Raw genomic sequence first — 14,386 nt, forward strand, 5'->3', positions numbered from 1 at the left:
GGACGTGAGTTTATTGGTGCGTTAAATAATTATGTTGTTTTTTTACGTAAGTGGATATAAAGGGTGTTTCAGTACGAGGTGCACTCCCGCGAGCTATTGATAGATTAGCAAAAAATAAGTCTGAAAAAATGATAAATTTTCCTGGCCCCAAAAAACTCGCGAAAGTGAAATCTTATAATCAAATCATCAGCCATACTACGCATTTTTATAACAACTTTTTCATATTTACGAACAAATAGTACCACAACTTATACATTGCAATTGATAAAAGAGTTAAATTATATTTTAAGTTACTAAAAATCTATCTTGTAAAAGAGTCGAAAAATCGAATTTTTTAGGTACCGCCTGTACGGAATGAACTCATAGCTGCAAATATCAAAAGTTGGGTCTGGAAATTTATTTTCATTATGAGCCTATATCTCGAAAACTTGAGTGATTTAAAAAATAAAAAATAATTTAAAACATATATTTTGCTTATCTACCCATAGCTCGCGGGAGTGCACCTCGTACTGAAACACAGCGTATAAACATAGTACGTATTTCACACCTTTCCCTCCCCACTTAGACTATGCCTATGACAAGGAGTCGATCGCGACATATTTTTAAGATAAAAAGTCGATCTTATGTACACAAAACTTGGTCACTCCTGATGTATAATAAAACTATATAGAAAACTTTAAAAAACACTATATACAAACTTCCGGTCTAGATCGGAAGTAACGTGAATTCAATTCTAAAATTTTCCCCTGAATGGAGTTAAATAGATGACCGGCATGACTCTTTTATTATCAGCTAAAGTATGATATACAGGGGCGAGACACGAGACACTACTAATTTAAGATGGAGAACTTATATTTTAAAATTTATTACTAAATAAATTAAGAATATGATTAAAAATTGCAGCCCGGCATTGTGACGATGTCATAAATAATTGTTCATAAACAGTTACAGCATATTAATACAGTAGTCCCTCGTTATATCCCGCTTTGTCGGGAGACAAAGAAAAAGCGCGATACATCCGGCGACGCGATATAACAGAGTACTGAAAATTCTGGGGTTTTACTAAACAGATTATATATGCTATGGAATCTCTATCCTCTATTCTTTCATCAGCAAGTGTTTCTGATATAAAATAAGCTGTTTTTCAATACTGAATTTTATTCGTGGTTATATCATATTAAATTACGTTTATGTAAACATCGATACCATGAACGCCCATTTAGCATTATTGTTTTTTTAACAATGACATTTAAAGACGAATACTGTCGATATAAAAACAAAATATCAGTTGCGATTTTATTATACAGTATTTCATAAGATATTGCTAATTAAAAATTCGTGTAATTTATATTTTCCAATAAAAATTATGAATACGGTTATCAATTCTGCTTACACTTTTGCTTGAAGCTCACTCACGTTCTTGTAAGCATAAGAAAACTTTTTCAATGATAACAGTCCTGTTAATAACATACTGTACAGTGTAGCTGTGTATTGTCGGAATTTTTGGTGATTAAGTTTACCCGAATTCTGATTTTTCACCTTTGAAGATGTAAATCCTTGTAGGCAATACTTCGTATTGGAAACCACAATGGTCACTATTGAATATGTGATCGTCGTCAAAATTCTCGGATGTAGATTTTATATCATCTTGAAAAGCGTTTGCTGCCTCCATAATGTTCTCTGCTGATTGCAGCTATGTTTTGTTAACAAGCCGTGTTATTTTTCGATTACCAATGTTATAGAGATTATTATAACGATGCAACCATGTATCGCTAGCCTTGAAGTTTAAGTTAAATCGTCCATTTCTACATACTTTTGCGTGGCAAAAGATTTCAGATAAAATGTGGACAATATTTTGAATCCTGTCCTTGTTGCTATGACCTTCTGTATGATATGGCTCTGGATTTGATTATATATTTTTTTGGTGCTACTCGTTTAAAATGTACGCATCTGATTTTTCCAGCGGTGCAGTGTTTGACATCCCTGACTTTTCAGAGTTTGCCATTTCCAGTTAAGATGCTGTTTTGCTTTCAGCCCGATGGATACTCTGCGATTACTACAGCATAGTAGTTTGCAATTTCATTCCTGGTGATTAGCATTTAATCGTCATCGGAAAGGGGTGATCTTCTTTTTCTACATCGGCTAAATTATTTAGGTTATCTACCGAAGAAAGAAGTTAATTAATAAAATAGACACAGCCTTACGTTTATTTATGATAAAGAGATGTTAGCATAACTAATCTACTTTAATAATGTTGTGAAACAATAACACATAGCAAGTATTTTTAATTCAAAGTCTGTTTGGGATATAAGATCGTCCATCATAATTTCAAAAATCTTAAAGAATTGGATTTCTGACAGACGGTCTACTTCGGAAGCTGATTCTACCTGGTATAAAATAGCAAAGTAGTATTTTTATGCATAAACGTAGAAGGATTAGCTGATGACTACGTAATATTTACCATTTCATACAATGACCCATAACGCATCGTGATAATTGCAGACAATTCTTTAAAAACTTCAAAAGGATTAATTCGTTCTGGATGTGGCAATGTTAGATCAGACTGTACTCGAGTTTACATACTAACTTAACTTTAATAGCAAAAATGTATTCTCATTGTTTGCTTTTTTCTTTGTGTTCCCCCACTACAGGCTAACGAATTTCCACTCTCCAAAAAAAAAAGAAAAAAAAGCACTCTCATGTCCGATTTCCTTATTTTTCGAACCTGAAAACGTCCTCTGCTCTTAAACTTTCGAGCAGGAAAACGTATCAGACACGCGTTTATTTATATATATTCATCACTCTAAAGAATAAGATAATTTATAATCGTAACATAGTTAAATGTCAATAAAGTTGTCCGTGATAAGGCGGAGCCTGTACACACCAGCTAATGCCAGCAGACTACGTAATGGATAGTTTAATTTTTAAATCTCGATAACTCGCCCGTTATGGCTCATAGAATGAAACGGTTTGGGGATTGCATTATCGTATTAAACACTACCTTTGTGCTAAAATTCTTCAAAATATGTTAATACTCCTTTGTAAGGCCACTTCCTCTGGCACTTCCATTGTTTAATGGAAGCGCCGGAAGGTGAAAACCGGGGTCCGACAGACAGAATTCACTCATTAAGATCTGAATTAGACTCAATCCCCCATTTATTCAGAATGGTAGATGATGCTCTACCACTGTAGCCTACTTCAGTCATTTTGCCTCAAGATCAAGTTAAGTTAAATTTAAAAAATTACAATTGATATTTTTAGATTTCAAAATGTCGTAATTTAGAAAAAGCAATTCATTGGTCATCCAGAATGAAATATGAGGTATACATAATTATTACATAAAAAAAGTAAATAAAAATAATTTTAGTCGATAGCCATTAACCGATGCAAACCATCTTGTTTCTTTTCCAGTACTTAAATATTAATACAGTAGTTAATAATCAATAATTACATCACATGTTCCTCTGTTTGTCGCTATGGACTGACCTTCAGTTAATAATTTATCTTATAATTTGTTAGAATCAGCGTGACGATATCGCTACGAGATAGTTTTTGTTACTTTATTTTTGAGCAATTATGACGAAATATGGCGTAATTCTCAGTTTCTTTGAGAATTTGTTATTTTACATTGATGTTATGTCGAGAGTGTTTGATAAATTCATCTCAAGGACAGCAATCTTTCATTATTCTTCTTAACTACATCTATTGAATAAAATGTTAAATTTCGATTGGAATTTCTTATCTGTTTCTCAAATATATGTATATGTATATTTTATATAGTTTTTGAAAAATAATAAAAGCGTAGTTACAGGACCAGGAATTACAATTTTAAAATTTTTTGATGACATGAAATGGGAGGGGAGGGGTTGAACTTATTTCATTACATTTTTATGCATATTATTATTCATAGAAATGATAAAGGATTTGAGGGTATTGTGTTTTGATGGATGCCCGAAGAGTTGAAGGGGGTAATTACGGAAACTTAGACAAACTAAAACAATGGAGAGGGGAATAAAAATTTCAAGAAAAATGCGGACGAAATTTAAGGACAGCCCCTAAGTAGATAGTTAATAAGGAGCCAATCCACGACCTACTATTCAGTTATTTTATCTATTCAGCTACTGGTGTACAGTACATCTATTCGTTATAATTATGGCAGTATTAAGCTAGAAGATATTTATTTACTAAATGCCCTTGTTAGATTTTAATATAAAATGTACTTAATTAATATGATGGTAATTTTTATACTTAATTTAACTATTCAAAAAAATACTAAACTCAATAAATTCATTTTCTCACCTGAGTTTTCATGTTGCAAAATTATGACTATATAATATAATACGAATTTAGTTTGAAATAATTAAATTTGTTAAATTTAGGTTTAGTATAATATTTTTATTTGTAAATTATTTATTGTTTACAGTTGTTTTATTAACATTCACTAGTTTTAAAGAAACAAAATACAGTAGTTATGAATTCACAAAACGATTTGAAAATTCATTAAGTAGTTGAGACTAAGTAAGATTGAGCTTAGTCCGCTTAAAGTTCAATCCTCCCCTGTTCTGATCGATGAATACTTTTATGGATTTTTTCTGTATTACGTCTAGTCTATAATAATTAAATCGGTGGCGCCGACTTTTTATAATTCTTGGAATGCTCAATTCGCTTTAAGTAGCCGAGTGCGTATCAGGAATAGACCTTAAATACAGTATAATATATTTGCAAATACAATATTATTAAGTGCTTAAAAAATTCTAGTGTTACGTAAGCTTAGTTTTAATGGCATTTTAGGGAAGCAAATAATAATTTAAGTTAAAGGCTAAGGTCATCCTTTAAAGTATAGGCTGCCCTAGGATTTGCGAGGCCTTAAGCAAAATTTATTTCTAAAGACCATTAAAAGAGGGATGAAGGTAGAGGATAGATTTATTTAGGTGTTCAATAATATGAATATTTTTAGTATAAAAACAGATATTAAAACACAATTATATTTTCAATAATCACCAATTTGATAATTTAAATAAATACTGAAATATGCCAAATTTGAGAGGCCCCTGAAAGAGCGAGACCCTAGGCATTGTTTTTTTCGTCTATATATAGGGCCGCTTCTGCTTCAAGGCTTCGAAAATCTCTAACAAAATGGCTAACCCTAATTAATCTTTGTGTACACAAATATTCAAAAGAAGAGATAAACGTGGAAAAGCACAAAAAGCTTTTGTTATTTGAAAAATTTATGGTAGAAATAACCTGTACATTAAGTGTGATCGATATACAGTAATACAATTCATTTTGCTATATCAGGACTCATCGTAATAAACCTAGTACATAAATATATATATATTTATTTATTTATAAGTATAATGTAGTCTGTTATATAAAAATATGACGATATAATAGTTAGTAATATATATCGATTTAGTACAATATTTTATAATATATTTTAGTAATATATATATATATATATATATATATTGTTATGTACTAGAAAAATAATAATACAAGTATATTATGTATTATTTAAGTCTTTTTGTTATATAGTTAAGGTTTCTGTTTCTATTTATTTTGGCCTCCTCCCAGCGTATGTTTCCGAAAGATAGAAAATGAACCTTTGACATTTTTGATGAAAAGTACGATTCGCTTCCAAACAGCTATCAGATGACGTACGTTACGTAAAGTAATATTAATTTACAGTGTCTTTCATGGCGTGATAGAAGCCAAACAAAGTTTATTTTATGAAGGAGGATAAAATCCTCTAGTAGAGTAATATTTATTTGAGTTTTTTTAATCTTGCTTTTAGAGTAATGTGATTCTAAAAATAATGCAAACAAATTGTAAAGCATTATTTACATATCGACAACTATTAATAAAAATCAGTTTTATTATTTAATAACTGAGGAAAAATAACTGATGACGAATTATAGACCTTTTTCGAACAGTACACCGACAGATCGAAAACTTTAGACTGCATTATTAAAGTTCTTCTAATATTCATTTTAAAACGTTTTAATTGCTCTTTTAATGATTTTTATTATTACAAAATTTTATGATTTTACGAAATGATACCTTTAATAAAATTCGTCAAAAGATATTATTTAAAGATATTATTATTTTAATATCTTTATTAAATGTAATATTTATTACTGTTTAGTAAATTCATTTTCTCTAATTGATTGTCAACTTAACAATTACACATATTGGAATAATAGCGAGAAACTTTTGACGAATTTTATTAAAAATTAGAGCAAAAATCTGCAAAAGTGTTATTTTGGACTGGTTGTATTTGTATACAAAGTCACCTTTCTTCAATTTATATTATATATGATCTCACTAGAAAATATCTAGTGGAAATCTAGTTTAAGTTGATAGCACTGCTATTGCTATTAAAAATAATTAAAGAAATACATAATGTTTGCGAATATTTTTATTACATAAATATTAGATTGTTGAATGTTAATGATATACTTAAAGGATAAAATAGAAAATTTGTTAGTACAAAATTTTAACTCTAGAAATTCACTGTTCTAAATAATCGATCAAAGTAATTAAAACAGACGTCGTTTGAAAATTTTACTACTTTTATTGTTTGTATGTTTTCTATTACTGCAGTATCTTAAAAATTAAGCTTAAAAAGTTCTTTAAGTCTACAAATTTTAAATATACTTGCTTATGTATAAAATAGACACTTCGTGATACTTTAATGGGAGTATATAGTTAAGGCCTAACCTTCGCCAAAGAAGTAATGGGGTGTAGTAATAGGTGTTACTATAAAATAGACTTGGAAAGCACTTCGGGATTTTTATATCTTCCTCGGCCATACATAATTGTCCATGTTGAACAGTGAGATCCAATAAAATAACGTATCACAAGTCCTTATACATTCCAGTATCTTTTTATATACGAGCATGTTTCAAATATTAAATTACAGGCGGTGTTCTACTTTACAAATTATCTACAAAGTTAAATAAGTGCCTTTTTTTCTTACACCAGCTATGTTTTCTTAGATACCTTCACACCCATGTAACTATGCTATGCCTGTAACTAAAGAAAACAAACAATTGAACTTATATCTACTTTACTTTCACAATATTTCTAATGGGAGAAATAAATTATTATTTTGTTTTCCGTTTAGCGTTTGTTCCTAACACAAGAATGGACTTATAAAAATATTGTATTTTTCGTTCTTTCAAATATGATAGTTCAATCAGATATGTACTGCATTACTGAAATTTCCTAACATTTTTATATCTTCAAGATTTTAGGTCATACCAATAATATCTTTGAGTTAATATCAGTCGAAGCAGTTAAAAGACGTGATGAAACCAAATCAAAGAGTTCTACTGATTCCGAATCGGAACAAGATGAAATTCGTAAGTATAATATTTCATTCTATTAAAATAGTAATACTTGATTAGTCAATGTATTTTAAGTTAGCCAAATTTTACTTTGATTAACCATTTCAATTATTTATTGTTGAATGATTAAAAAATTTCATGCTTGTCATTGAACAGTTGAGTTGTACAGTACGTTTAGCGTTAACTTTGCACAATGAATACAATAAGTGTGCATTACGCCCTCATTTCTTTCTCAAATATTAAAAGAAACAAGTATGTTTTTTTAAATATTTAATAAATGAAACAAACTGTAACACTTAAGGAAGATAAAAAAGAAAAAACTTAAAATTTAATTAATAAGAGAGATAAATAATTTTTTGTATGACTATATTAAACGAATAGGTCTTGTTTTTAAGCAATAAAAATATCGTGATTAACATTAAATACTTTGGTGGATCTAGTATGAAACTAGTAAAGCTTAAGCGTCAGGTTCCCTAATCCGGAGGAGTCCAGAAGTACCCTTTTTTTGGTTGTTGACATTGTTGCTGGTTGTGAAGCGGTTCCCATAGCAGTTCAAGCTTCAGGATACCAAAAATTTTGGTTCATCACTGATTGCATTTTTTATTATTGATATTTAGCTTCTGTTTATTCCAAGTAACTGCTGTTCACTTCTAAAAATAGAATAGAATGTAAAAAACAATACTAAAATATTTTAAAAGCATATTTACTTTTATTTACAGTAAATAAAACTGCACTTGTCCGTGCAAGAGTAAAAATTTAAATAATGCTTGAATTCAAAACTTTCAAAAAGAACTTTAACAAACTTTAAAACTTCTTAATGAAAGTATAATAATGTAAATTATATCAATGTATTGCACTGTCTCATCTGTTACAGCATGCATCTGTAATGCACGAATTCAATTGATAAATAAGGGAATAAAATTATCAAAATGCAAAATCGTGTTTATTCGTATGCAATTTTTTACGAGATGGCTATAAACTGTGCTAGCGGTAAGGTGAACGAGGAAAAAACGACACCTTAGAAAAACCCAATTACTGTTAGAGAAATAATAATAACATACATGAGAATCCAGAAATTTTTATAGCGGGGTGTAGAACGGCAACAATATGCCTTATAAATTTTTGTATTACCTGAGATACTTGGCTTTACTCGAGAAAAAGCCTCGGAAGGGGAGTGCAGCCGCGCCCTGCGCACCTTATAAATATGCCCTTATATGTAGGCTATTTTATTATTTATATAGCACCTCAGTTCCCCCCTATGTGCGTTGTCTTGTGGATGTGTAACGCACTGTTTTTTCCAGTTTGTACACTTTATAAAAGTATTTAATACAGCATCTCAGCAATATATACAGACCTAAGCGTCCTATCAGCAAGGATTTTTTTAAAATACATTTACCACATTGTTATGGTTTTTCTACGCTACGTTGTAATAAATACATCTAAAGATTAATTTTTTCAGTAACTAATTCAACATTCTCAGTTTGTGCAAGTAATTTCTCGTCTTTTTTTTTTTTTTTTTTTTTTTTTTTTTTTTCTTTTAATTTCAATTTTATTGCTGAGGGAGAATCGTAAACACTCTGTGTATCATTTACTGAATTTATGACTAGTGGTTATGAGAATTTCGGTTGTGAACGGAAAAGAAAGCTTTGAAAAGAAACTTGAAATAATAAACGTTTGAAAGACTACAGAGGTTTTAGCCCTTTTTTCCGTAAGTCTTGTTATTTTAATTGCACGGATTACTTAACACGATTAGTTTTGGGAGAAATGATTGAACTTCATTTTCAGATTGGTTTTTAAATCTAAACTTATATAGGTGCTACTATATACATCAATGCATATCAGTATATATATTATATTGTATAATTATGTATCATACATGTATTAAGATGTGTGTATAACGTAAATACACATTTAAGATCTTCACTGATCAAAAATGTTGTCATTTTCATTACTGATATTATATAAATGAATTATTTTTTTATTTCTCATTAAAAAGTACTTCGAGTTCTGTTTTCGCTTAAACTTGGTTTAAAATATTATTATTGTTGTCGTTGTTGTTTTATTTAATACAGAATAAAGATAAAATGAAAAGTTAGAAATATTAAGAATATTAAGTTCAAATATTCATTTATAAAAAACATAAAATTATGTTATATGTATAGCCTGTATATAATTTATGGGTATTATTATTGATATCAATAAATAATATACTGTATAATTATTTAACATATTAAAAAAAATGATTTGTGAGCATGAATGATAATTTATATTAACACGAATTCGTGTTAGTATAAATTATCATTCATTCTCACAAATCATGTCCATAAATTACATAACAAAGATATGTGTGAATGGTATTGAGATAATCGTTACAATGCATTTTAGTGAGATGGGTATACAGGTAATTGCTACGATGCTTTACAAAGAGGTGGAATATTTAGAAAAACGTTACATAATGCTAGTGTCTCAAGTAATAGAACGATTTATTTTTGTTTTTGTATAGCAAACCGTACTGTTTATGTCACTGCTTTGTACTGTACGTTAAACTGAGATTTGGTTAACGTTGCATATGAACAACACTATATTATCGAAATAAATATAAAATAATAAAATGGGTTAATTCGTTTTTTATGAAGATTTGATACTTAAAAAAAACTTTTGAAATTTCATCACAATACTTTATTTAATTACTTTCACTATTTCACTTATGGATTATCCTTCTCACAAAATAATTATATTATAGTCAAACCTATCTAAACCGGAGTCAAGCAAGTCGAAAATATCATTCCGATTTGAACAGGTTTCCGGCACTAATATGGTTCCCACGGGCAGCTATGCAGGCCGCTATACGGCGAGGCATACTATCAATATGGCGATTAATGGTTACGTGAGGTATCTCTTGCCAAGCTGTATTGTGCATGTCGTATATGGCATGTAACGGTGGTCCCTGGTTCACCTCACCGGTCTCAGAGTCGACCTGTAGGAAGCAGATTGTTTTATCTTTTGTGGTCTTAAAATTGCCTTCCGTGTTCGAGTTAATCAGTTTCCGGCTTATGAAAATTACATTAACTTATATATTACATGATACGGGACTAGGAAAATAATTCGTAATAAGCAAGTTTCCGTCTTACTAAGAGTCCGGCTTAACAGTTTTCACTGCATTTATTTCTACTTCAGAAAGAAAAATTTCTAACAAAATGTTTCAATGTTTCGATAGGTATGGAGGACAGACTTTTACATTTAAAGGGACAAATGATGTATATGGAAGAATGGAAAAGCATGGTATATTTAGGAACACCAGTGTAAGTACTGTACATATTAATAAGAATAATCTTTCTAAGTATGTATAATTAAAAATATTTGTGTTTTACGCAAAATTATTTGTGTTTTTTTTTCATTCGTAGAATGAGAGATTTGGATGCCATGCTTCATACTGGATTGTATATTAATGACCTTAGCATGCATGATTTCAGTCGAGATATGGTTTTGGCTGGACAGCAACAATCAGCAGAATTAAAACTTGCATTAGATCAAGTAAATCAATTGATTGTTTACAGTTTCATTTCTTTGCCTTTTGAGTAATTACATATTTATGTTAATTTAATTCCTTCTATTTTAAATAATATTTGCAAATTAATGTACTATAAGAATTCTTTGTTTAGAGTAAATATAATAATAACTTAAGACATTAAAATATAAAAATACGTTCGCGCTTTAACATGTAAATAAAATCAAATTTAAAACAATTTATCGCTGTAAAAATATAATTTGGTAATTTGTTCAAATAAATACTTAGCCAATGAAATTCTATTTTTGCTTCCAATTTTATGGTAATAAAATTCATTGGAAAAGGAATTATTTATTATAAAGAAAATGAAAAGTTTTATGAAATCGTAAAGTATAGTTAAACAAAAAGTTTGATTGATGAATTTTCTTTGATGTAAAAACAATTTCAATTTTATTTTAGTAAAACTAATAAAGTTATTTATTCATTTATAACATGATTGATGCGACATTAATTAAATTCGAGGCTGTAGATTTAACTTTATATGTTTTTTATTCAATGTTAAATATTTCTTACTAAAATTAATTAAATAATAATCTAGAATTGAAACATGAAAAATCAGAAAACATACTGTATATGTTACTGTTACGCTCTTATTATGGAACACCGGTGTTGATCTCGGGTTCGTGTCTCATCAACAGGTTCGCCAGGTGGAGTTTTCCGCACGTGTCTAAATTTCGTGAGATGTATAAGTCAGACACTCGTGGTTTTTTACGGCTATCATGGTTTCTATATACGGCAAGCCTGGTCCTATTAAAAAATTGATGTATAGATTTCTATAAATCGTTCAGTGAAACCAATTTCTTTGTAAATAAAAATACTGTACTGGTAGAAAGTCTAGTGGTAAACCTGGAACAAATACACAAACTCGAATATGACTTGAAATGCATTTGTAAAAAAGCAATAAAGGAGTTTGAACCTGTTAAGCTGTGAGGCAGTCTACCGTCAATTTTTCGGAATAAAGAGACTATTACTAGATTAAAATACACAAACTGTTTGTGCATAGTCTAAAATATCAACCAGACTGGTGATCGTTAGAAATTAGTCGATGTGGACTTCTTGAACAAGATAATACGACAAAAACTCGAATTTTGTTGGGTTATGTGTCAAATCACTGGTGTAGGTTTCATTGAAAACTGATAGATACTAACATGACTTGAAATGTTACTGCATACTTCAACAAATTTCAAGTCAGTATCTTCAATAATGTAATCACAATAAAATGTGAAGCTTGCATTACGAAACACTTTGTACTTTAAAACATGTTTAAACCGTGAGAATAAAATGTATGACATCCAATCCATTCAGAAACATAACAGACTAATTTTGTATCTGGAGAAGTTTTTCTGGATCATTTTAAACCTGTAGGAATATAAAAGTGGAAGATATAGTTCTAAAAATTAAATGAAAGCACAACTATTATACTAGTTTCTGTTTCAGTCGAAGAGTGGTTTTCTAGTTGTATTTTTCCTTTTACTCTTTCCGGCTCTGTTATATATAACAGATGTAGAGTATGGCGATTAGGCAAAAAGGGATCGTGTGTCATATTTCCAGTAGGGTCGAACTTAATGACGATTTTACTCGTTATTAGCATTTACAATTTTTTATAAAACTCCCTGCCTTTAAAATTAAGCTTTTTGCCATTTTATAATAATTAAAAAATATAAAACGTTTTTAATAATAAAATATCAAAACAGATGGCGCCACAAATACAGTTTTAAATGTCGCCGAGAAAGTTAAGCAACTCGTCGCTCAATTTTTTTAAGTAATAGCTTGATTTATTTGAAACAATAGTTTGTCCTTTTTCACCAATATCGTTTATTCTGCTAGGAGTTAATTTTACTTTACCCTACATTTCAATAGATTTAGAAAAGACATTGTATTCATTATGATATAACTTGCACTTTTCCACTATTGCCTCTTCAAGTATTCTCATTATCTGTTTAAGATGCCGTTTTAAGAAGAATAATACCCAATATTTTCCACCCATATCCATTATTAAGAAAATGAACAATATTACTTTTTGTTGTAAATTTGCAAGATTTCGCAAACTTCTAATTTAAAAAATTATTCTCCATAAATAAGCAATGTTAAATCAAATCATTTTCTTGTTTTGAGATAAAACTTTTTCTTAAATCTAAGTTTTTTGAAACTTGTCAGTTCTCTGAAATAATATGGCGAAAGAACTTTCATACTTGACAGCTACCTCGTTCAAATTTAGATTCTTTCCTCATATTTTCTTTACAGTTCATTTTTCTTAATAGTATTTTGAGGTATATGTTACGATTATTTTCGAATAATTAACAGGATAACTTATATTCTTCATAACTTGCAGCGATTTTATTAAAAATTATTTTGGTTATTAAAATCTCTTAAAATTAGAGAAATTCTTTAAAATTATTAATTAAAACGAGATACACAGATTAATTTGATAAAGATCAAGAATCTGGCCTCACCATCTTCCACTTGATAAAATGCATTTGTAATGTCAATAAAGGATATGGCATTCAAATGGTTAAATGGAAAATTGTATTCATAAGTGTATCTCGTTTTAATTAAACATTTTAAAGAATTTCTCTAATTTTAAGAGACTTTAATAATCAGGATAACTTATATCTGATAATCAGTGCTGTCTTTAGATACGATCAAACTGTGCAGCCGCACGAGGCACCGAAGGAAATTAGGCTCAAAATTTGCACTATTTATATATTGAGTGCATCTAGATGATAAGCAGCTAAGTAAGCAAGCCAATGATACAATTCTTTTCATATAAAACGAACTGTATTATTAGTTTGTTTACTCAGTAGCTTATCATCTAGACACTCCTATTGATTAGCAAGTTTCTTGCATAAATGCATATAAGGCTAGTGCCGACACTGACTGACCCTAAAACGTAAATTATAAAATAAACTCGAAGAATTAGACATTTTAATAAAAATAATTCCTAAGCTAATTAATAACACATTTTTACATGAAGAAATTGATGACTGTTTTTGCATTTTATATTTTTATTTCGTGAAATTATATTCTATAAATTATAAAATATATCCTATAATTCACATATACTTGAATTAAAATTAATGCTTAGTGAGACAAAGTTGCGTACATGCGGTTTAGCTCCTTAAGACAGTATTTCGTCATATTTCTATTCATCATTCTTAAACTTCAAAATAATGACATAAAATATATGTACCGTACATTAAAGAAAATCTTTCGAGTCTCTCTTCCTGGACAAGAGATTTGTTGAAAGCTGGCATACCAATTGAATAGGTAACGTGATACATGACCTGAAAAATACTAGAATTTTAGCGTACGAGAAATGTGCATTAGCCAGAGCAATATGGAGAGAAACGCTGTGAAGGAAACAAAAAATCGGATTTGCTGAAAAGCCTCTTGAAGAAAATGATGATATACTGTTTTAACTTTCAATACTTTTACATATTAAGGTTAGAAGTGTTATTTATATATAAAT

The 14,386-nt window shown here is 29.4% G+C and overlaps 1 protein-coding gene across 1 annotated transcript in view; it reads left to right on the top strand.

Moving 5' to 3' along the window:
* The window catches only part of LOC136982855 (soluble guanylate cyclase 88E-like), a 36,979-nt gene that overhangs the window by 12,617 nt on the left and 9,976 nt on the right, over positions 1–14,386 (top strand). Inside the window, exons 3-5 of the mRNA XM_067279392.1 lie at positions 7,250–7,364; positions 10,567–10,651; positions 10,754–10,883. Of these exons, the coding sequence (XP_067135493.1) occupies positions 7,250–7,364; positions 10,567–10,651; positions 10,754–10,883 (330 nt within the window). The remainder of the gene's footprint in view (positions 1–7,249; positions 7,365–10,566; positions 10,652–10,753; positions 10,884–14,386) is intronic.

The sequence above is a fragment of the Centruroides vittatus genome, unplaced genomic scaffold, assembly GCF_030686945.1.
Source record: "Centruroides vittatus isolate TY-2023 unplaced genomic scaffold, ASM3068694v2 contig_866, whole genome shotgun sequence".
NCBI lineage: Eukaryota > Metazoa > Arthropoda > Arachnida > Scorpiones > Buthidae > Centruroides > Centruroides vittatus.